Source organism: Halyomorpha halys, unplaced genomic scaffold (genome assembly GCF_000696795.3).
Source record: "Halyomorpha halys isolate HHAL.00 unplaced genomic scaffold, Hhal_1.1 Scaffold455.1, whole genome shotgun sequence".
In the NCBI taxonomy this organism is placed as follows: Eukaryota; Metazoa; Arthropoda; class Insecta; order Hemiptera; family Pentatomidae; genus Halyomorpha; species Halyomorpha halys.
This window is the reverse complement of record NW_027111717.1, coordinates 831,954-856,896: the sequence shown is the minus strand read 5'-3', so window position 1 is coordinate 856,896 and position 24,943 is coordinate 831,954. Positions and strand designations below refer to the sequence as shown.

Below are 24,943 nucleotides of genomic sequence, written 5' to 3'. Positions count from 1 at the left end.
ATTTATTTTAAATTAAGTAATTAAAATCACTGTTAACATTTTATTTAAATATAACTTTATAACCAGATCCGTCTGGTAGGCATTACATGGTTATTGTAATAACTGATTTTAATAATTGATAATGAATTGGTTTTGTCTCGAGCATAACAGATGCCCCTGACCATTTTCAACATTATTATTATTTAATAATTTTAATTAATAAAAACTAATTAGTATAAAAATAATAATCAAAATAATATAATTAAGAAATAATAGCAATAATGATGTGATTGAAGAATGAAAGAAACAAAAAAAAATTAAGAAACAATTCAATTTATAGAATTAACATTATATACTATAATTTTGTTTTAGTTTATAACAAACAAAATAATTTCATTGTTAGAAAAAGGAATGAATCATATGTACCTACAGGAAAACGAAAACAAAAAAGGTTTTGAGTATGGTCAAATAAATTTCCATTATACTGCGTTGTTTTATCCTATCCTATTTTAGCGTAGAGCGATGCGATTTCTATTTCTTAAATGCTGTTTTTTTACATGGCTAATACAAAGATATGGTATTGTACAGTGAACAATAAAAAATATTATGTTCATTAACAATTTTAAAACAGATATTTAAAATTTTAAAAAATAATAATTTAAATAAACTTAAAATTTAGGACAAAAACAATAAATTTTGGTTTTATTAGTTATCGCACATAATTTCAAGCCTTCTGGATTAAAGAATAAGCCATGACCGATTGGTAGACAAGAAAGATTATTTTTTTTCTTATTCCCATATGATTACAGATTAATTACCAATATATACATAGTATAAGACACATAGAAGGAATGTATGCCTCCTATTATATATATATATAGGAAATTGAAAGATTATAGTAATCTATAGGGTTTAGTGTTAAAGTTTTGCATAAGATAATAGGTTTCAAGTGGTATTGAACTTTTAGGCTAGCAAAAATCACATCATAAACTTAAATCAAAAACCTACCAATATATAGGCCATCAATATAAAATGAATTCTCTATCTCTATTTAGTTTGGCTCAGAACTTCCACAAACATTTTCTTCAACGAAGAAAAAAATATCTCCATACCATTCTATAAAGTGATATAAGCTACAGAAGAGGGTAACAGAAGTGAAAAAAGGAATAATATATAAATCTTTGTAGGGGTGACATTATTCTGATACTGGACCCTACCCATTGGTTTGCCATGGCCTCCTTTATCTAAGGGTTTATAGTTGAAGGCACATGTCTCTTATAAAATCAAGGTCTATCCTTCTCACCTCTTATCTGTTTACATTTATATCCTTTATCCATGTATATACATTGCTAAAGCCAGTATTTTACGAAAATAAACAAAGACCCAAAGCTCTAAATTCATACAAATAAGATCAATTAAGTTACATAATACCTTCAGTTATACAAATGCAGTTTTTTTTTTTTTTATTGATTACTTAAATTTACTATTTCGAAAAACATGGATATTCAGAAAAAGATCAAAGGAGAATTTTCTATTGATATGCTTTGTGTATATTTATATTAATCCCTTAACGTACAGTTTTTTGAAAAAATAAAACGATCCAAAAAAAAAAAATCAATGTTTTTAATGTAAAAAAAGGCAATTTTTTTCGATTTAACATGAGTTTTTCCATTTAACACGCTTTAACATGTTAAACCACAGATCATGAATACCCCTAAAGAGTCACTTCTGGAAGGTCGATTTTAACGAAAAATTTGCCTTAATATCACCTACTCTAAACATGCAATTTCAGTTTCGTACGACTTTTGGAGCATGCATGTTCACATAAACATGTACAGACCAGTTTGGGAGACTTGGATATTTGGACTCAGGACTTCAAGAGGTACATTTCAATACAGAAATCGAAATTACTCACGATCGTAATACACCCCCTTAATTTATATTCTACATATATATGGTAAGAGGATGTTGAGGAAAGTGGAAGCAAAAGTAAATTAGTCAAAATTTCGCCAAATCAGAACGGAAAAATATCCCATTATATTGCACACCAGAGATAGAATATCTAACTTCAATAATGTTAAAATAACTAATCCTATACAAGCTTTTATCCCAAAACGCTGTCTCCAACGTACAGCCACTTTCCATAAATAATATCGTAATGAAAAATATAATCGATTAACTATCTAACTTTTTCTACATTCGACATCATTTAATAATTTAATTAAATAAATCAAAGTTGTGAAAAAGTAAGTTTTAAAGGTAGAAACGCCATTCCCTTACATTATCCGGGCACAACATTTTCAACTTTTTATTTTCAAAGGACCTTGAAATCAAATACAAATTTTGATACAGTACCATTTAATTTACTGTTCCAAATCTAAAAATTAACCCTCTTTTTTATGCCACAATAATAAGAATAATGTATAAGCTAAATAGAACTGTTTCCGAGGTGTCATTTCTTCGTCAAAAATCATCACAAGTTTATCTTTTCCTCGCTAGGTTATTTTTCACGCCAGTTGCAGGATGAACTGATAGGTTGCAATTTATGAAACCCGCTATAACTATTCAGTCCTATATCAGCAATGTGCAAAGACATTTTTGAATCTGACGCGTATTTTTATTGTTTGTCATTCGTCCGTCCAAGTCATGTTATATAAAATTATATATTACTGTTTTTGGATGTAATGTTATTTAAAAATCGCTTAACCTTGTAAACAAATGACAAAAACCCAAGAAATACATCAGTGACATTCGTTAACCGTTACGTCTTCTATTATATTATACGTTATCTATTATAATTATTTTATTTTTTTCAGTAACTAAAATATATTCATTTATGACTGATATTTACTTGTCAAAACCTACTGTACATTCAAATGATCCAATCTTTATTAGTCGTGAAGAAGCCCGAGTTGAATGTTTTATTATATAATTCTACATGAGAGACTCTAGGCTGTAAAAATCTTCGAATAACATCTTAAATAATAATTATTTTTTATTTTTTCTCGGATTATAATGTAATTTAATAAGAAATCTCACCAGTCATTGAACAAAACAATCGCCAAAGAACAGATTATTTTCTAATAATAACGATGATAAGCAAATCCATAATTAATCCTATTTTATTGTGATATCTTTATAAATAGGGACTACTGTAGCTTAATTATACTTAATGGATATAATCAGTACATCCTACTCGATTTTATTAAACTAATTATCAGTTTTAAATTAAGTATGAGAGTTTATATAAACAACATTTTACTATTGATGATTTGACCGTGTGTGAATTTGAAGGAAACGGCTATTTTTTTCTTCTTCACCACAGCCATGACGTTCCCCTTCAAATTTATAAAAATAACATTACAGTTTAATACCGGTTCATGTATATATATTTTGAAAATAAATATTTCATTTTGTTTGTGCATGTAAGAAATATATATTAAATTTTTTTTTCTTATAATACTTTTTATTTATTGATAGATATTAATTACAATCTGCCACACAGTTGTGGGCAATAGGTAATAGTGATGAAAGATCACTGAGGGATAGAGCAGAGCTCAAAAGATCCCAGCGCATCCCTCGGTAGTGAGCCAGTGGAGGCTGAGCAAATGCGCAAACACTCAACTTGAGTGGAGAATCTGACCATTGCCAGAACTCCAATTGTCCATTTTTATTTTAATTAGTTTCTTGGCCACTGCCGTTTCAACCTTCTAGGTGGGCTGTAGGTAGGAGTGGAACTAGATAAGGTTTAAACCAAAGGATTAGGATGGTTGGAAAGGTTTATATATAATTTTGAGAATTCGGTTGGTATGAGGTCAAGGACAAAAGGGATATGTAGGTCATGATGTAGTGCTCTGTTGGAAACGTAATAGGGTGGATTAATTGTGGTTCTAAGAATTTTAGATTGAAAGGATTGGATACGTTTGATGTTCGACGGTTATATTAAAAACTAATGATATAATATAATAAAGTTAAGAATAATAATTAAAGGAACGAAACATCGTATGAAAGGTGTTGCTGATTAATCAGACTGTCAAACAATTTACCACTTAAAACAAAAACTAAAACGCACATTTAACTTTAATTATTAAAAGGGAACTATAGGAGCTGCAAGGTTTAGTAAACCTGGACTGTCAACAACCAGACGTGGAACGTAAGTACACGTTTTAAAACGCAGCTTTACATTCCCGCGACGGTGGTGAGAGCTCCTTAAGCTGACGTGGAGAATTTTAAGCATCTCATCCTATAAGGGTTCCTCTAACCGAAGCCATTTAGCACGGAAGGCATGCACGGTTCAGGGCCTGTGGTACTACCAGAAATTTGCTGATTTGAATTAGCATTCCAAATATTTAAGAGAAAAGCGGGACCGGCGTTAAGGATATAGGCGTTAAGGATTATAGGGGCCATGGATAGATATGAGGCCGTAACATATGGGGCCTGTTGAGATTAAAGAATTTATTACCTAAACAACTTTGAGTTATCAACAGAAATAAATAACAGACTAGTTAAAATAATTATTTGAAAGGAAACGTTAAGAAAAATATATATATTCTAAGAATGTTACAGCAAATTTTTCGACAACACAGACTCACCGAAGTGCATTTTCGATTTTGTCAAAAACTTAAAATTAAATGATCTTTTAAATAAGTTAGGTTTTATTCTCATTGAAATAGCCTGATAGGGCTGAAATGCCAAATTTTTAAAAAAGCTTCCATAAGTACCTTAACTTGATTTATTTGAAACAATTGACCATTTTGCATTGTTAATAGAAATAAAACAAAATTGGATAAATATTTAATATGAAAGAATTTGATAACTAACTAAAGGAGAAATAGAGAGACTTGAAAATCAAAAACAGCCAAGAGCGCCCGATAACTCTCGATACCATTCATATGTACAAACTTTTACCTTGCTAAAATGTTATCTTCAGTTAAACAGTATTCAAGGCAGGTTCTATATTTATATTCGTTTCTCACATTTTCAGAAACCTTAAAATAGGAATTTTTATAGAAACAGAAAAAAAAGAACAAAAATTTCTTTCTTTCATTTAAGACCTAAATGCCGATTTTTAAGCACATTTAATTTTTTTGGTTTGAATAAATTAATTATCTCCAACTGTCAGTAATATATTTCTATATAGAAATTCATATATAATTAATATATTGTCTATAGTAATAGTAATTAATTTTATTAATAGTTTATAGTATTTAACAACTTTTTTCTAATATAATAAATTTCTATTTTTAAAAATATATTTAATTCATTAGATACAACGCTATAGTTCATCGACATTATATCGTAAATTGCCAAATATTTATATTTTTAATATTATTTTATTTATATTTACCGCTATAAGCTGTTTATTTTGATTGAGCAGAGTTTTTATTTCGAAAGGTTCGAAGACAGTTCAGGTTTAGAACAAGTAGACTCACTTCCCATATTTTCGTTTGATTCAGCTTGTGAATACGTCATAAAAAACCAATCCGTACCGGAAAAGGTCTAACTCTAAGTGGTAAAATAGCCGTGTTTGGATACGCCAATAATTTGTTTGGTATTGAATGAAAAAAAGTTGATAAAATTCTATAAAAAATTAGATCACAAAATAAATACGAACAATAAAATGTATTAAATGTAGAATCGGTCATGACTTCGGTAGTATAGATACATGAAACGCGAAATACGTTGAGTGATATCTGAGAATTATATAGGATACACTATTACCGGGAAAAGAGAAATCTGATTGAAAATAAGGTTGTTTTTTTTGCAATAGGAAAAAAATACAGTTATTTCATTTGCACCTTCTTTTCAGTAAAAGCTAGAATTTACAAAACTATTACATTTCTCAATGTACTGTACTTATTAAAAATTCAATTTTATGTAGAATATTTAACCAAAAAGAACGTATCACCTGGAGAATCTAAATGAATAGGCAATGATGAATTGCATAAACTGCATCTTGGAAGTAAAATCAAGGCTATCATTAAGGGAGGAGTAAGGGCAGGAGAATTATCTCCTCCTTCCTCTTCCCAACCATTTGAAAACCCGAAAAATTAAGTAATTGGAGATTTGAGAACCTTTATCAAACTGCGAAAATTACATAGTAAAATATCATTCATTATACTTAAAACTGCTTCAAAAAACACCAAGATTAGGCCCCTTTATAATATGAGGAGGCCTTACAGAAACTAAAATCTATTTGAGAAGTCAGTTTCCCAAAAAATATCTAGTAAAAGGTTTAATTTCAGGAAATACTCCACATAAGAACGGCCAAAAATTTTAGATTTTATTCCTTCCCACCAATAAGTTGTCGTAATGATGCTCCTGAGACGATAGCACCATATTGGATGTAATGAGCATATAGGTAGAGGGGTGGAATCAATAAAACTAAGTAATAAGCAATGAAGATGTAGAACAGAGAGGAAGAAGAAGACACAATTGGTATAACTATACTAAATCAGATTTTACTGATATGGAAGAAATTACAATAAAGTTTGTACGGATGTATTGGTAGTAATTACATCAGGTTCTCTGACCTTATCTATATTATTTAATCAGGGTGTTACTAATCATACCACATTGTGAAAATTAATTTATAAAAATAATCTTATAAAAGTGAAGAAATTACATGAAATAATGAAATAATAATAAAATAAACAGAAATAAAAAAATTTAAATTGATCATGCAACAATACATGAATAGTGTAGGGACAACCACGAGTGGTAAGATTCTTCATAATAATTCTCACTTGACAGCAATATTATATTTACCTTGATAATTGATTTTACATTTAAACTACAGTTAAAATTGAGATTTGAACCAGATAAGTAAAGATTTGGTACAAATTAAAATACAAATAGTATGCATTATAAATAAAATCCAAAATAATTGTCTCATTACTTACAAGATATTATTAATAAACGTGAAAAATCCTAGTTAATCTAAACAAAATAAAGTTTTATTATATCTAGAAAATTGCAATAGAAAAAATCATCAATATCCCTTCATTAAAACTTTATTAAAGGACTCCATTAGTAATTTTGGATCAAAGAAAACAAAATATCAAATAAACCAAGACAACTAATAACTTAAAATACTAAATACTTATTAGGAATTTTTAATCATGAATATAAAATTATCCAAAATGACTAAAGTTATCTCCTTGAAAAAAAAGTTTAAAAACTTTGAATATATTTTTAGTTATCAAATCAGATCAAAAATTAGTCAGATAAGAATTTATTCAAATAAAAATTTAACTGAATAAAAACCAAATTTTTAAAAAGAAATTAACGCAATATTTGTCATTAATCAAAGTAAAGCTATGAAGAAATAAACACAAAAGGTTATGTTGTGAAGAAGGATTTTCCTAATTTAAATAATTACATATAATTAGCAACTTTAAACTCACAGATGAACAGAAAAATAAAACACTGAAATTAATTACAGAAATTATTGAATCAAAATATGAGTTTATAATAAAATATAAATCACAAATAAGAAAAATTTTTTTAGTAATTAGCCGTTAAGTATCTATGAAAAATTTATTAATTTCCGAATGATCATTGTACATCAGTCACAATTAATCATAATTAATTTTTATGACTAAAAATTCAGTTGTCAATCATATAATGTTTGCCCAACTCGAGCAGTCATAAGCTCAGCCACCATTGACCCTGTTGCTAACACTAAATATAACCAAAGTAACCAGCAATATGATTTATAGAAAAATAAAGAGGATGATATTCTCATTGTTTCAGAAGACACACTAACAGAAGAAAATCAATAAAACTAATTAAATTAAGTAGTAAAAATAGTAAGCTGCTTCTCAAATAGCAATTCATTCAAAATTAAAAAAACATTTTTTATTTGATGTTAATTAGAGTTTACCATGTAATGTTTTACATTTAATACAGTTAAAATACTTGTTGTTAATTAACTAACAGAGTTTTATCTGTTGCGTTCGGTATGAATCGACCAATAGCAATGCTTCTGAAATGTCTAATGAAAAGCAGTTAAATGAAACAGCATACTTGTTACCAAAACCGAAAAAAATATTGTAAACATCAGTTAACATGCACTAAAAATACAAATATGTGAATAACTACTAATCAGTTGTTATACATGCACTTGATAAATCCACTTTACTTGAACATTAAATAAATGCAGAGCATTTCCCCTAAGGCAATATAATAATATATTTTTATTCAACTAACTGAATTAAAATTTTATACAATTTACAAGAGCAGATATTCTTTAAATTTTTTATATTTCAGATCAATAAAATAATCGCAATATTTTCAAGTGTTTTAATATTTCATGAGTTAATACAATATATAATTTATTATATATACAAATGATTGACCGTATTATTTCAAATTATAAAGGAGATGGTTGGGTATATATTTTAATATATACTTGAAATTATCTATTGAAAAAAATACAAAGAGAAGTTTTAAAGCAATATAAAGTTAAAGGGAAATTTCAATGGTTATTCAAATCATACATTCAAAAAAGAAAATCTAGTAATTTAGAAAAATAAATAGTGATCTTCAATAATTAAAATAAATAAACAGGAACATACTGAAATAATAATTATCAATATATCTTACCTTTTACTGCTTGCGACGGTGAAGATGTCAGCAACTCGGACTCAGATTTCTTGCTTAGTGCTGGACTCCTGCGAATCAGTGGACTAGCTTGGCGGTTCATAATAGGCGATTGGAGCACTGGGATCTTAGAAGGAGTCAGCTCACCACGATTTTTCAAATACTGCCAATTTTCAGTGAGCTTTCTTATTTGCTCCTAGAAATGAAACAAGTGAAATTAACTTTGTTACCTCAATACAATAGCAAGTTAAATAATATTATTTTTACCCTCAAATCAGCAGGCATATCCCCTCTGCATTCTTTGTCTAAATTGTTGAAGTTTTCTTTGACTTCTTTTACCTCAGCCTCACGATCATAAATACAAGTCTGCAGGAATAAATACACAATGAAATAGACTTAAGAGTTTTTAAAAGAATATATTTAACATTTTAAAAGAAGATAATTGACTTAATAAGAAATGCATAATATTATTAACTATGATAAATAACTATTATTTGTATTTACAATTAACCACTGTCATGATGTATGATAGTTGCAGTCATGAGAACATTTACTGTTTTGGCAAAACCGTTGTACTAGATCTGGCATGATAGTTTTTTTAAATAAATTTTTCCATAATGAGTGTCTAATAAGCACTACGATTATTAAGAAACTTTATAAAATGGACTTTAATTCTAAAGAACTTTTATTTCAAAAATATTCCTCTTAATAATGATTAAGTACTTGGCAATGGAAAAGAACTTCAAGGTTCTCTATGAAAAGTAATCAAGGAATGTTCAACTTTACTCAATAGTTATATAATATAATTCAGATAAATCAGTTTCAAAATTTATTTTAAAATTATTTAAATAAAAATTTGTGAAATTAAATTAACCATAATGTTAATGACTTAAATAATTTTTTTTTTAACAATGACCAAATAAAACAGTTATGGTATAAAGTCACAGATAATAAAAATATAAGCTCAAATCAGTGAATCTTGCAACAAAAAAATAAAATAAAATAAAAAAGAGCATTAAATGCATTGGTTTCCACCATGCAGAGCCTCGCTAGACGATCATGGGAACGTCTAGTAGCAAAAGTAAAATATTTCCTAAATTAATTAGATTTTTAAAGTGATATTCATTAAATGAGAAGGGCCAAGTATATTCAATGAATACAGTTTTTAAATTAAAGTTTCTTAAAAAGTTTAAATAATTATTTTATATGATAAAAACTTGTGTATGGTTTAAACTTCTTAGGAATATATTTTAGGGAATTTTCATTCAACAATAAATTTTTGACAAAGTATTCATCAATAAACAAAAATGTTTTCACTTTTTTTTTTGTTCTTGATTTTATGACTTAAGAATTACTTGTTAATGATTTACACTATATATTTTTAATAATGCGTATTTACTACTCTGACTCAATGCAGACACCTCATAATAATGCAAGTATTTTATTTTCATATTCAAGCATCACAAAGGCTTTTGAGTAGGAGGGAGGGGACTTAGGGTATTTCCTACCCCCTCCCTTTTAATTTCTAGCTTAGTGGGCCACGGACTTCACCAGGTTGGGAACAACTGATGTAGAAACACTGTTTAATTATTAATCAGATAATGAACTCAGAAAACTTTAAAAGCACCAAAACACCCCAAACATACAGCAATATTTGTAAGAATGAATTCCACATAAAATAACAATTAAATGAGGTACATGATCAATATAACTTAATCTGATTTAAAGATTAAAATAATTAAAAATTTAAAAAAGTGAATAATGATATAAATAAATTGAATATAATATGAACTTAATAATAAAGTATAAAATTATAATAAATAAATTTTAAGTAACGGCTTGTTATTGAATACTTAATTCTATCGTGTTCTTAATAACTATTTTTTTTAAGTACCTGCTTATTATAGTGTTAAAGGATAATAATTTAAATGTATTATCTAAAATAAAGGTAGGCCCTAAACTATTTACCATGATGTTATCTAGAATTCTGGTTCTCTCCGCTGGTGACAACTCCTTGCTTATATTAACTCTTGTTTTCACTTCATTGACCCAGGCCATTACACATTCAAGCTGTGCTAAAAGTCTTTGTAAGGAATTTATTTTACTACTGAGGTAATCTTTGTGTTCAGAGAGATTTTCTTGAGCCTAAAAAAAACTATCACTTAAACCACCACTGTTATCAACACATAAATAATGATAAAATAAGATTCTATAATTTACTATTGATTAAAGAAATGAAAAGAGTAGGTTAATTTAACATTAAAGAAAAATATCACAGTATTAAGAGAATATTTATGATCTGAACAAAGCTATATCTAATTTTCGTCTTTTTTTAAATTAAAGACGGAGAGACTAATTGATATAATTCACACACCATCCTACCTTATTTATGTTTGTAATTAACATTTGTAACTGTTCTGTCTGCCCTCCATTTGATTGCAGGCTTTCCAATTCCCTTTTCTTTTTAGAAAGGTCTTCTTGCAATGACTGGCAAAATAAAAAGAAACAACATGAAGATGAAGTTAAAAAAAAAATAGAGAAGAAAAAGAGAAAAATTATAAAAATAAAATGATCAGAAGAAGAAATTGAAAAATAAAAATAAATATGAAATGTAAAAGTGCAAAATCAAAATTCCACAATTAGGAAATAAATCATAGTATAAGAAGCAGTCTATTAAATTTGTATTGGAAATAGAGAAATAAAAAACAATGTTAAAAAAAAAAAAAGGTTTGAATTATAATGGAAATCATGGTATTTTTTTTTTTTTTTTTTAAATTTTTATTTAGTTCATATTCAAATATCATATTTGAAAAAAAACCAACACCAGACCTTTGAAAACCCAGAAGAAGGAGACAGCAAGAGAACAGAATATTTTATTATTAAGACAAGGTATTAGCCGAAAATAACTCAAGAGCTTATTATGAGCTGCTGGTAGTCCAGGAGGGAGCAACAAAAACTCCAGCACATGTGGCATTATATATTAGGAGGGTCCACTGAGCACAGGAAGGGGTGCTTTGTCTAAATATAGTAATGGACGAAAATTATATACCTTAACCAGGGACATTCTCACTGACAGCGCGGCCTCGTCTGATGGATTGGCCTGGGAGGACAGCAACGACTTCACCTGGTCTAAGCATGCTGTTGCTGACTCGACAGCACCTTTAGCACCATGCTTAGTGCCTTGCATCATTCCAAGTCTACAAAAAAAAAAAATGAACTGAAAAAAAAAATCACTATTCTATATTTTTACAATAATGATCCATTTAAATTATAGAGATAATATTTAATAAAATCTATCAAGAATAGGTTTTTACTTTGATTTTATTTTTTACTCTATATTTTATTATTATACAGAGAACATCAATAGAAAGCTTCAGCTTTTGCAACAAAAGTTTTTCTTTACATCTCTACTGCCAGATGATAATAATAAAATTAAGTTTAGCAAAATTAATTTAAAACTAAACAATAAGTAAACCCAAGCTAATATACTTTTATTTCACTAAAAAACGCACATAAACTATAAATTGTGATATTAAATGTTTTGACCAGAAGATGATTTTTATTGATAATTAAGTGGCTTTAATTCCCAAAACTTCAACAAGGGTAGGATGAATGGATTAAGATCATATTTTTAATTTAGCAACAGTTAAAACCAAAGAATAACTGTTTTCTGACGAGCACGCCAAATATTAATATCATAAGCATATGACAGTTTAATTTCAGAGTCCCAATATGTGTTCATCTGATTCAATCTCATGATTATTGTTTACAAAAGGAATATACCATATGGAATTTTAAAAAAACTAAGGAAAAACATTTTTTGGTAAATTGTTAAATTAAACAAGTATTAGTAGCATTATTCTATTAATGCAGAAATTGTTGACAGTAGATTAAATCTAGGAAATGGTGAATACAGTAAAAAATTAACAAAGTAAATTGAATTTCCCATGCAATAAATTGAATTCAATTCAATTCCCAGTTTTGATCAAATTATCTGTACTGTTATACAAACAAATCCCTATCAATTGGTAAAACTCTTTTCATCAAGTTACTGTATATTTTTATTTTTTTACCAAACTTTCCACCATGTCCTTTAATAATTCTATCTTCAAAGTATTTAAATTCATTTATATAGGCTATTTTTCATGTTTTATTGATAAATTTCATTCACATATTTTATGATTTAAAAAAATACATATATAGTATCTTTTTACTAAGAGACTTCATGAAATAATCAAAAATAGTCACAGTAATTTTACCTAAAATTAAAACTAAAGTTTTCAACATATTAGTTGTACATTACAAAAGAAAAGAAATCTAGCAATATAAAATGTACAAAAAATAGCACACAATAGAGTTGCATTACTTAGATAATAAGGTTCATTAAGTATTCAGCTTCCTTTTGCTTTCAAAAGTATTTTAAGTTTGTTAAATTTAAAGACACTTATAAGCTCAGATTTTTCATCATATGAAGCATTATCTGCATCAAGTTCTGAATATTATTTAATTACAAATTAAAATTTTTAAAAAAAACATAGCTACTTTAAAAAAAAACCTCTAACCTAGTAATTATCAATCTAATGGAATTATAAATAATCAATTGAAAATAATATATCATAGAAAAGAAGAAAAACAATAGTAACTCTGATTCTTTAAAAAAAAAAGTTAGAAAACTCAATTTTGCAAATAAAAATTTTATTAATAATCTATGCTTCACTTTACTATTTTTGCAAGCTAATAAACAATAATATCAATTGTTATTACCTTTTATTGAAATTGACCATTTGGGTTTATTATATTTCAACACTAATAAAATAGATGTATAAATGTTTCATATCCTAATGTATTCAGTACTCATTAATACTAACTTTGAAGTTATTAAAACAATGGGTAGTTGAAAATAACCAACTCCTTCATTATAAAACAATAAACAAATTGAAAGAACAGAATACATTTGACTAATAAGTAAAAAATATGTTTTAAAATTATAAAAACATTTGCAAAGAAATTGCTCTTTCTGACATTTTTTAATGCTCTCAGTTCTGCCAACTCAACACAGGCTTTGTTTCATTTATTATCATTCAATCAGTTGTGGCAATCCCAAATCTGCTGAGATAATTTATTATTCTTTCATAAGTTTTATTTTCTCTATGAAATACAATTTTGTATTAATTCATAATTATTAAAATCATTAATTGAATATGAATATCAATGAATTGTTATAATAACCAACAATTATTCAAATATTTTATATTAATACCCCTCCCCCCCTTTCCATATTCATTATATAACACTTATATCTCATGTTCAATTTTTACCATGTATCAGGGAAAACAATTTTATTTTGTCTCTGTCCTATATAAAATAAATAAATTAAAATGATGAATAATCAAAGATAATAACTTAGTTTGATATAAGTGAATGTGAATTGTTGGTAATAAAAACAAACAAGTACAAGTTTCTTTTATAATTTTAGCCTTATTTTCCTATTAAATGAGTCTACTGTTCAATGCTAAAGTAAATAAATAATGTGTTATAAGTAAATCATAGTACTTTAGAATAAGTTGAAGTAGGAACTTTTTTCAGTTGTAGTAAACCAATTTAAAGAAACTTAAAAAAATTGATAATGTAATAGTAGAGAAAAATATAAAATTTAATTTTAACATCTGATATTTAAGCTTTGAACGACCTTGAATATATAATATTATGATTATAAGCAAAGAATTAAATAGATTTAAAGTGATATCTAAATAAGAATAGAATAGAACATATTCAAATAAATCTAATTATTTGTCAGTAAATTACATCAACATTGAAGGGTAAACAAAAATATAGAAATATTGAGTCCTAATAAACCATCATAGAGAACAAGAAACACACTAGTAAACAAAAATAATTACTTACTTTGACATTTCGAGGTATCTTAAGCGACTCATTTAAATCAAATGATAACTTTAAATTAAAATAAGATTAATAGATCACTTAGTCTAACTCAATCCTTTAATTGGTTAATATTAAAGCATAATAACTGTGTTTATTAATATACAATAGTCATTTTAACACATAACAATTTATTTTCAAACTAATTACAGTACTTTTGTAACATTTCATATAGTAAATTGCAAATTCACAGGATAAAAACAAAGATCGATAAAAACAGCCAGCTATTCCTGGGTGACTCCACCGGGTACACTGACATTTGTGTCACAGATAGGCAAGATTTGGCTAAGGGCCATTCCCAACCCATTGGGTTCTGAGGGAGGGTAGGGGAGGAGGGAGGCAAAAACCAGGGAAGGTTTAGGACACTCCTTATCAAGAAAGATTTAAAGGATTTTTTTTTTTTTACTCTTAAATATTTTATTTTATAAAACTCACGTCATAATGAGTTGACTATTATATGAGACTTTTACATTTTTAAGAAGTCAATTAATTCTAGAAACCAGACAAAAATATACCTGCATAATGCAAGAATTGGGACCAAATGGTTGCAGGACACAAGAAATACAGTTATCGACTGCCTGCACAATCTCCCGATGTGAATCTGATCCGAGTATTTTTTGGGATAGTTTAAAGAGATATGTTAAGCACTGTCATCCTCCTTTAATGACATAAACCAGAATCATAATAATTTTTTTTTGTAATTGTAATTAAAATCTAATTTCTTCTATCCCTTACAGGCTTTTCTGTACAAGAGGAGGTGATACTCATTATTAGGTGGCCATTCTCAGCCAGAAAACTGATAAGAAGAAGAATCATCAGTTTTAAAAATTTCTGTTTAGTATCCTTCCTGATTTATGTGTATAGTATCAGTAATAAAAATGTTTAATTTGGTAGTAGAATTCGTTCGAATAACCTATAAAGAAACTAATTCTCACCATGATATAAAGAAAAAAAAATCTTATTTACTAGAAATATGGGGAAAATTCAATCAGTTTCCAATTTTTTTTTTCATACTGTGTATTTATAAAAAAAAAATTGAAATTAGTCTTAACATCAATACCTCATAAATGAATTTAGTCAAAATTTAATCATTATCTCATACCCAATCATGAAATAAACCTCCAAATTTCTCATTTCTTCAACGTAAATATTTTTTTAAAAATTATTTATGAATATCAATTAAATTTTTAAAATATATATAATTAGCTTTAAACTTACGTTTCTCTTATACTCTTGAATTGTGTTAAAAGATGGTTCCAACGATGACGCAAAGACTCCACAGTCTGCCACATTTCTTTGGCCTGTGATCCCCCGAGAGCAACCATATCTCTACCAGCTCCAACTATTCTATTCATCACCCTGAAAATTTTAAATAATAAAATATTATAACACTTATTTTCAATTATATAATTTAGTAGGCATGGTTTCACTACATAAATATAAAATCAAAGAAATCATGAAGCATCATATAATAAGTTAACTTAATATTCAAAACATGCTTTTTTCTAGTAATGAAATAAACAAAGGTTTAACATTACCCTGTCTTAGTTGTGGCTTGTTTCTCTAAATCTCTCAACTTCGCTTTGACTTCCAGAGCAGATTGTTTATTAGTGTCCAAATCTTTGGTAGCTATCTCCATAGTGGACAGCCAATCAGCGAATTTTTCACAGTTCTTTCGCAAAGATTCCCATTGCTCCTTACACTTAGTTAAATGACTTGAACAAGAGAAAAAATATTTAAATTTAGGAAGCAATAAAATTCCTTTAATATATGAAATATCTCTAGAAATATCTTGTAAATCAGAATGATTTTATAGCCATTATTAGCTCAAAAGAATATGGAGAACGTAATACATTTTTACAGATATGCATCCTACTAAAAAAATGTTCAGCTGTTTTGGAACATCCAACTAGTTCCAACAATTTGGTGTTAAATTTAAAGTACAGTAGAATTTTGATTATCTAATAATCGTATTGAAAAAACTATGTAGTTTTCAATAATATATGGATGCAATATTATATGAAATGGTAAGATAATGACTAAACAGCTAACTAGTTTGATAAAGTAAGGGATATCAAAATTTTATTTATTTTTTTTTTGTTTTACATCTATAAGCCCTAAATGGTGAAAATATTCAAAAGTTCCTACACTTTTTAATGAAAAGGCAATTTTAAAAATCAATCTGTAGTCATTCATTCCTAGTATTACGTATATTTAGTTGTACAATGAATACCATATAATGTCCTCTCTCCCTAAATTGATAAATCCAATTATCATTGTTTATATTTTATAGTACTATTTATAATTATTACTTCTTAACCCCTTAGAGAATGAATGGTGGGAACACCTTATGGGACCAATCCAAACCACCTTTTCCAAGATTCCAATAGCTGGTTTGAAGTGCTCTGACATCCATATGCACCCAGAGGAGGTGGTTTATGATCATATCGCTTGAACTAATGATTACATTATGACATTTAATCAACACAGAATTTAATGATCTTTAATTTCTTTTATTATTATAACTCTTTTGCTAGGATGCACTTCTAAGTTTGTAGGCGAGAAACATAAAAATAGGCCTAATTTGTTACTTTATTAAATTAATTAGATATTTAGTAATAGATTTAGGACTGCTAGGAATGTATTTCTTTGTTAAATATGGTAATAAAAATTTTTAATAATTATTTGCAGATTAATCTTTTATGGGCTGGGTTTCATACACTGAAATCCTTTACTGATAGATCAAATAGAACTAATCTACAATTAGTCCTAGAGAAAATAGGATATGCCTTGAAATCCAATAGATTGGAGTAGGGATAGAGCAAATAAATATTGGACTAGCCTCAAGTGATTAACTGGTCCTAGTGATAAATCATTGTTTAGACCATGGGGATAGTCCCACACATGCAGATATATCAGCACTAACTCTCTAAAGGAGTAATCATCTTTCACCATTTCAGTAACATTAAATTATCATTCAACAAGCAGTATTGTTGGTAACCCTCTGGTTCAACATACTATTTTTTTTTCTTAACAATATCAATAATACAAAAATAATTAGTAACAACTCAATAAAGTAAGTATTGTTCAATAAAACATACCTGTATCTGTCATTTAAATTAGTATTAGCCAATTCCCATTCCTGTTTTAGCCTCTCTACTGCTTTTACAACATTTTCACGACCTTCTCCACTAACTTTCCTAAGAATCCTATTTCTTTTTTGATCTACTTTGTCTACTTCACTTTTCAACCTATTCAGTTTATCTTTAACTCCCTGAAAATAACAAAATATCAATCTCAGATGACTTCCATGTTATTAAAAAGGATATCGACTTAATTTAATAATCACTATAATTTATTATAACTAAAAATGATAACGGGACATGTATTTAAGTATCTAAAATACCTTTAAAGCTTCTTCTTGTAAGTGGAATGGATCAAAATCTGTTGACAAAGGTGGCTGTTTCAGTTTCCTTGCAACGATAGAAATAGCTTCTCGAACTTTATTAACATGAGCAATATAATCAGCTGGAGAATCCATCATATCCTGAAATGTTATAAACAGTTTAATAATTTAGTTCTTCAAAGAGGTAACCTCAAATATTTTACTGATGGAAACTAATGTATAGTTATATCAATTAAAAATTAATAAGACAAAAGAAAGAAGCCAAGAGAAAAAAAAAAAAAAAATCAACAAAATTCAACATATTGATCAAGCATTTTCTACATAAATAGATTGTTAAAATTAAAGTAAACCACGGTAGGAGGATCCTTAAATTTCAAAAGTTAAACTTCAGATTTATTTCACACACAGTTCTTCCTACAAATTTTAAACACTTCCTTTCCTTTCTTTGGATGTTGGTCTTGTGAAAAATGAATATGATATATGATTGGTCAACATTATCTTAGAGGTACTGGTACTAGTATTGGTGTTTGGAGGGGGGAACTAGTCCGCCAAGTGGGGCTAGTGGTCCTTTTTGCCAGCCCCTGATGGCTACCTGGGTTGCCGCCACGTACTAACCAAGGTGGGAGTGTCAAGATTCATTCTTTGGGACAGCCGAAAAATGAATGCTTAACTGCCCCAGGTAGGAATCAAACCCAAACGTTCCGAACCGAGCGCATTGGGACCTGTGCCCCAACCCACACGGCCGTCATGTCCCTTATCTTAGAGATAACTAACCTATTCTAATCGGAGTGGAAGGGTCAAGTTTTCATTCCGTGTAGCCGCCACAAAATAAAAGTCAATTAACTTACTTATAACAATACTTTATATAATTCATATCGCAAATTTTAACTATACTCTATTGATTGGAAAAGAATTTTTATTAGAAGTAGTATAGCAATGATTTAAAACTGTGTTAAAAACTGTTTCCATCGTTAAAATTCTATCCGCATCACTCCAAAAAATCCATGCAGGATTATCCACTGATATTGTTCTATGTTCAATTTATTGTGGAGTGGAGTGATCATCAGTGCTTTTTAAAATAAATTTACAACCCTCCGGAAATTGAAACTTCAATTGAAAAACAATAGTAAAATATTTTTCGCTTTAATAATGATCTAAATATAACTTTTCAAAAAAAAAATGATAAAAAATTAGAATGATCATTAGTGTTTTCAGAGGTATTCCATTACTTAGTAAGATAACATGAAATTATTGCAATAAATTACCTTATCCGGCATAAGTATACATTTATCTTTAAGATTAGGACTTTTCTTCAAAGTATTAAATTTGTCACTCAAAGCTTTCCAAGCAGCAGCAAGCTCCTTACTATCAGTTACAACTTGAAGATTTGATAAATCTTTGGTAACTTCAAAAAGTCGGGACATTGATTCTTCACATAGCCCGTATTCCACCATTACTTCCTGAAAATGAGTCTTTAAGTCTTAATGATCATAATACTTCTGTTGTTTTATTTAAAGTAAGTATTTACAACAGTTTTACACTTCAATCAAAAACAGCAGTTAATATGTTAAGACAAAAATTACCTGCAACTTGGCTTCATCATTGTTAGCTTGTCCTAACTTCAGATTGATATTAGTTATCTTTGTGTTAATATTGGTTATTAGCTTGTGATGTTCAATTAGGAGAACATCAGCTCTCTGAGCATCCAACTTTTGAGCCTATGAAACCAACACATGTAAAACTTTTCCAACGGATTAATACTAATTACACAAACAAAATTCAGTTAAAATTTTTAGGATCTCATCACCACTTCAAACCATGCTTTCTTTAATACATTATTCTAAAATGGGCCGTTCTCTTGTACTTATAAAGTTCATAAGCATAATTACATAATAATATTTTAATCTATAAAAAAATTTAAATAAAAATATGAGTAATCAATATAATGATAAAATAATCATAACTTGATTAAATGAACTTAAAATTATAGTTATAATTAGGAATTTTATCAAGTGAAAAAACTCTTAATGAATTAATATTTTCATTATTTAATATTTTAAATAAGTTAAGATTTAGATAATATTTGTAAAACACAAAGATCTAAGGTTTCATTTTAGACAGAACTGAATGGATTAAACTTTCAAGTTACCATTAAATGCACAAAAATAAAAGCAAATGATAACTAGCCTATTTGTTACACATAAATATAAAAACCAGTTAAAGTTATAGAATATGTTTTAGAAAAAATCAAGAAAAATACTATAAAAGTTTGATAAAATATTGCCACTCAAACTTACTGTTTCTAATACAAGCAGTTTTGCCAACCTACATTTGTTCAGCTTAAGTTCTACCATTCAGTTACATTCCATTCTATCTACCCCCCCCCCCTCCATAGTTTTTGTTATGATTAAAAAAAGTGCTAAGAATTTCATTTGGTTTGTGTTAAATATAATTATCCCAATTATTAATTAACTGCACAAGAGAGAAAAACACTTTATTAAAAATTTTGAGCTGCCTAACTTTATTGGGCTGCCAAATACACAATATACTTAACATTAGCAAAAAACAATTTGTTTTGAAGCCTACTGATATAAATATTCAGAGAATAAAACAATATAAATAGTCATATAAAATTATTAAATAAATTTGAATTATGTGCTAAAATTATACATTTTTTTTTATTATTTATTCTCTTACATATTTTAATTTTTTTTTCTAGCTTTTTCTAGTTCTTTCTATTGTGTGTTTAATGTTTCCAATATTTTTATTTTAAAACTTTCTCTGTTTTCCTATTAAACATAAAACAGAATTATTAAAGTGACAAATTATTCTTATTTATACAGTACTTATTATATTAAGTATAAATATTTAAAAACAGCAGTACCACATTCTTTTTACAAAAATAAAAAAAGCACCATAATCTAAAAATGTATTAACTTGAAACTGAAGAAATAAATAATAAAATCTAGTCACTAAAAAACATTTAGAATTACCCCACTCTGAGGTAAAACAGATATAACAGGAATATTCTATAATCAACTTATATTAACCAATATGGAGTACTACTCAAATAACTAACAGTCCCCACAAGTAAAAAAAAAACAATTAATAAGTTTATAGAAACAAGTAATAACATCAATCAATCAATCAAGAAGTAATGACAAAAAAAATCAATATATGCAAATAAATCAAAATAACAGGTTCCGTTAATTGTAGTAAAGCTAAACTATTCAGTTAGTGTCAATGTCTATCCTCTAGAAATTTTTAGTAATAAATATGACAAAGAAGAGTGAGGTATATTTAACAAGAACAAATTTAACGCAGGAGGGCTAACTTGCCTGTAATACCTGTAAAAAGTTGTATTCAAAATGATGAGAACAGCCCACTATTCACAACTTTATTGTTAGTTTAAACTACTTTATACAAATTTCTAATCAGCTATGTACATATCTGTAGCCTATCACTCACTACATCACATTTGATACTCACCTCGGTCTGTTGCATTACTTCGGCCCATCTAGCCCTCAACTTATTCTGAGAAGTTGTTTTTAAAGCAAGAGCCTTTTCAGGCATAACACAGTGTACTTTCAAAACCAAACCATCTCCTCTACTAATCAGTGTAGCAGCATCTGGTGCTAGCTGACTCAGCTCACTCTCAAGTATCTAAAAGAATAAAAAATATTACAATAAACATTCAGTGAATTGGGGTACAGGAACAATGGGATACTCATCACTTGTGAGATCAAATACTCTATACTCGATTAATTTGAGAAAATAAATTAATAAAACAGGGCGACAGTGATTTTGTGGCTGATCATTTCAGAGTCGAAACTGGATAATTCCAGTCTTTTAAATATGATGAAAATATATATTAAATAAACTGATTCCATTTTTTGAGACAAAGGCAATGCATTATCTTATACTGCAAGAAAAAAAAATTTTAATACCTAATGTTTGAGGGAGTGTGAGACTAAAAGTTGTTTACTTAGAGCCTAATAAGGAAAAAGAGAATATGTTTGAGATATATAGTAAGTTTTGATTAAAACATCATAGGCAGGAAAGCTCAAAATTTGTTTTTTATTTATTAATTAATTGTAATTAATCTATTTTATAACAGGAACTAGATTATAAATAAAAATTAAAGAGAATTAATCAAACTAAAAAAAAATAAATATGATTGATGATAACTATGATGATTTTTAATGAAAGGTTTAGCTTTCCCACCAGTACTCATATCTATCCTGCTTATCTTGATTTCCTGGAAAAATAGCTCTTCTTGTTCTTCGCTGATATCAATTAAGCTTTTGGGAGATATGTCATTAATAATGGCTTTGGGAAGACTACAGCATATTTATTTCCATTTTGTAGTGATACAAATTTCAAAACTCTTTTTGAGCTGTCAATAAACAGTACCCAATCCTACAGCCAATATATTAAATTTAAAAGCCCAGGAATATTGTCATAATAGATGATATTGTATTCTTTAGAAAAATATGGAATCATATTTTTTTTCTATAATCCTGTTACATAAAAACTATATTAAAATTCTTCTAAGATTGAAGAAAATGTTTTTCTTTAATAATTGATGCAAGATGTACAGCTGATTTCATTGATAAATTTAAATCTTGAATTAAGTCAATGAGCCCTCCTTGAGAAAATCTCTTAGATTAAGGATTGCACCCTTCAAATTCACTTTCACTGTCACTAACACGATAGGTCACCAATACATTTTTAACATCAGCACTGGTAATGTTTGATGAAGCAGTAAACACCACAAACCTTAACTATACAAAGTTGATGGTTCATTCAATTGTAAGTTGTATATAAACCTAAAAGTGCATTTGTATAAAAGTAATAATTAGAAGGAAGTTTGTTAGCACAGACCATCCCATCGGTAATCTTTGAGTCCTGGCATCTACTGTTAAAGTCTCTTTATGTAACATTGAAAAATTTTATATGGTATCCATTATTAATCCTGTTGTCTAGGTTGTTTCCTATAATAATTCAAACATATATACTTGTTCCACAAAGTCATTGATATTTTTTCATTGATTTTCTAGACAAAATTCCACATATATATATATATATATATATATATATATATATAGCAAAAGTGATCAGGATTGCTAGCAAAAGACTTTGCTCCAACGAATTGAGGTTTTTCTAAAAGAAATGGAGAGTTAATATTGGAAAAAACAAGAAAATTCTATTGACACTTGTGAAGGTCTTTCTTCCTACTTATAACCAATGTGTGATAAATCACTCAACTAACAAAACAAACAAAAAGGTGCTTTAAGTATCACTGTACATGAATAAACTACCTAAAAGATTAGATAATTGAAAACACTTTTATTTTCAATAGACCAGCTTATATTGAGAACCAAGTTTTATTTTAGAAAAAACAATAAAGAAAAAGTAGAGTTAATTCGAACAAAGTAACTATACATCATATTTCTTCTGTTAGTAAACTACTGCACATGAATTTCACTCCAAAGCTCATGTCTCAAAATAAAGTATTTTTTTTGCTTCCCAGTGTAAAAGCATAAGCAATATTATAACAAAAACTAAAAAAAATTCATAAAGCTAAGGGAGCAGACACTACAGGATACCAAAATATGCCTGATTCTTAAGATAATGATATTTCTTTGGAGAGTGTTGCACCAGCAATGTCCACTGTCTAAAAAATGGAACCAGTATAAAATTATTTATTTACAAGATATGCAATCATATCTATTTTTACAAAGAAATAAGAAACTCTTAATTGATATTTATGATATTAATCAATTACGGATTAAAGTATCAAAAATTATTTCATTTATATTTCTGAATCCAAACTTTATTAAAACAAAAAAATATAGAAAATTATTAATGAAAATATAAAATATTTAACTTGAAAAAAAAAATTATTTATTTGTAAATGTGTTATATAATACAGCATAACACCAAATAAGATTTTTTTCACAACTAATTACGGTTTAATATTAATACATATTTATTATTGTACATAATAAATTAATACATATATATTATATATAAGTATTTTTTTTGCTGGGATAAAAAGTAAATTATATAATAAGTTAACATCAGAAATATTACCTCTAACCGACGACCTGGGTCTTTTTCTTTTGCAACACCCTTTATTGTCTGCAGCATGATAGCCATCCTATCCATCATTTCAGATGCAGCTTCTTCGTATTCTGCCACTTCCTGTTCCAGAGGAAGGCTAGGAGAATTGGGTGAATTTTCATGAACTTTCATGACTGAATATTTATCTATTCCATTTTCCATACGTATGGCCGGCTTACCCTATTATCATGTATTTTTTTTTTTATAAAAGTTAAAATACTTAACAATAAAAAAAAATGATGTAAACAAAATAAATATTAAGTTTAACTATTCTCTTAGAAGAATTCCTTAATTAGCATGGTAAAATATTAACACAATCTTTCCCTTTGAACTGAATGTTAAAATTATAACAAAAATATAAACTAGAATTAAAATACAAGGAGAAGATGGTTGGGGGGTGCAGTCAAAATATAACACAAATAAGTTGAAGTAATTTATTTAATCGTGCCAACGTTTGGGCCAGAATTTCTAGCCTTCATCAGGGCTGAGAACTGAACAAGATAACAAACAGAAAATATAAACAGAATGACATTAAGTAAATAGTTGTACAGAATGCAATTATTTACTTTATATCATTCTGTTTATATTTTCTTTTTTATTTCCTGTATTCATAGGTTGTTCTATTCTTAGCCCTGACGAAGGCATGAAATTCTTGCCAAAACGTAGGCACGATTAAATAAGTTACTTCAACTCATTTGTGTTATATTTTGACTGCACCCCCAACCATCTTCTCCTTGTATAAGTCATCCACGGTCAACTATCTCTCATGATTAGAATTAAAGTAATATTCTTTGATGATAATTACTTAAAAAAGAGAATAACTACAAAAATGAATGACATTAATTAACAAAGAAAGCATCTACTCTAAAGCAATCTACTAGTTTCATC

The 24,943-nt window shown here is 27.8% G+C and overlaps 1 protein-coding gene across 9 annotated transcripts in view; it reads right to left on the bottom strand.

Annotated features, from left to right (window-relative positions):
- Positions 1 to 24,943, bottom strand: part of LOC106682966 (dystrophin) — a 616,519-nt gene that overhangs the window by 247,985 nt on the left and 343,591 nt on the right. For 8 of the 9 annotated variants that reach the window (XM_067049744.1, XM_067049742.1, XM_067049750.1 and 5 more), the window contains 13 exons: positions 24,026 to 24,235; positions 21,419 to 21,592; positions 19,513 to 19,647; positions 19,195 to 19,389; positions 17,930 to 18,070; positions 17,625 to 17,797; positions 16,062 to 16,238; positions 15,742 to 15,882; positions 11,633 to 11,780; positions 10,966 to 11,070; positions 10,552 to 10,728; positions 8,851 to 8,949; positions 8,587 to 8,779 (listed from right to left, as the gene is read on the bottom strand). In XM_067049744.1, coding sequence (XP_066905845.1) covers positions 8,587 to 8,779; positions 8,851 to 8,949; positions 10,552 to 10,728; positions 10,966 to 11,070; positions 11,633 to 11,780; positions 15,742 to 15,882; positions 16,062 to 16,238; positions 17,625 to 17,797; positions 17,930 to 18,070; positions 19,195 to 19,389; positions 19,513 to 19,647; positions 21,419 to 21,592; positions 24,026 to 24,235 — 2,068 coding nt within the window. The remainder of the gene's footprint in view (positions 1 to 8,586; positions 8,780 to 8,850; positions 8,950 to 10,551; positions 10,729 to 10,965; positions 11,071 to 11,632; positions 11,781 to 15,741; positions 15,883 to 16,061; positions 16,239 to 17,624; positions 17,798 to 17,929; positions 18,071 to 19,194; positions 19,390 to 19,512; positions 19,648 to 21,418; positions 21,593 to 24,025; positions 24,236 to 24,943) is intronic. The other variant, XM_067049748.1, reaches the window with a different exon arrangement.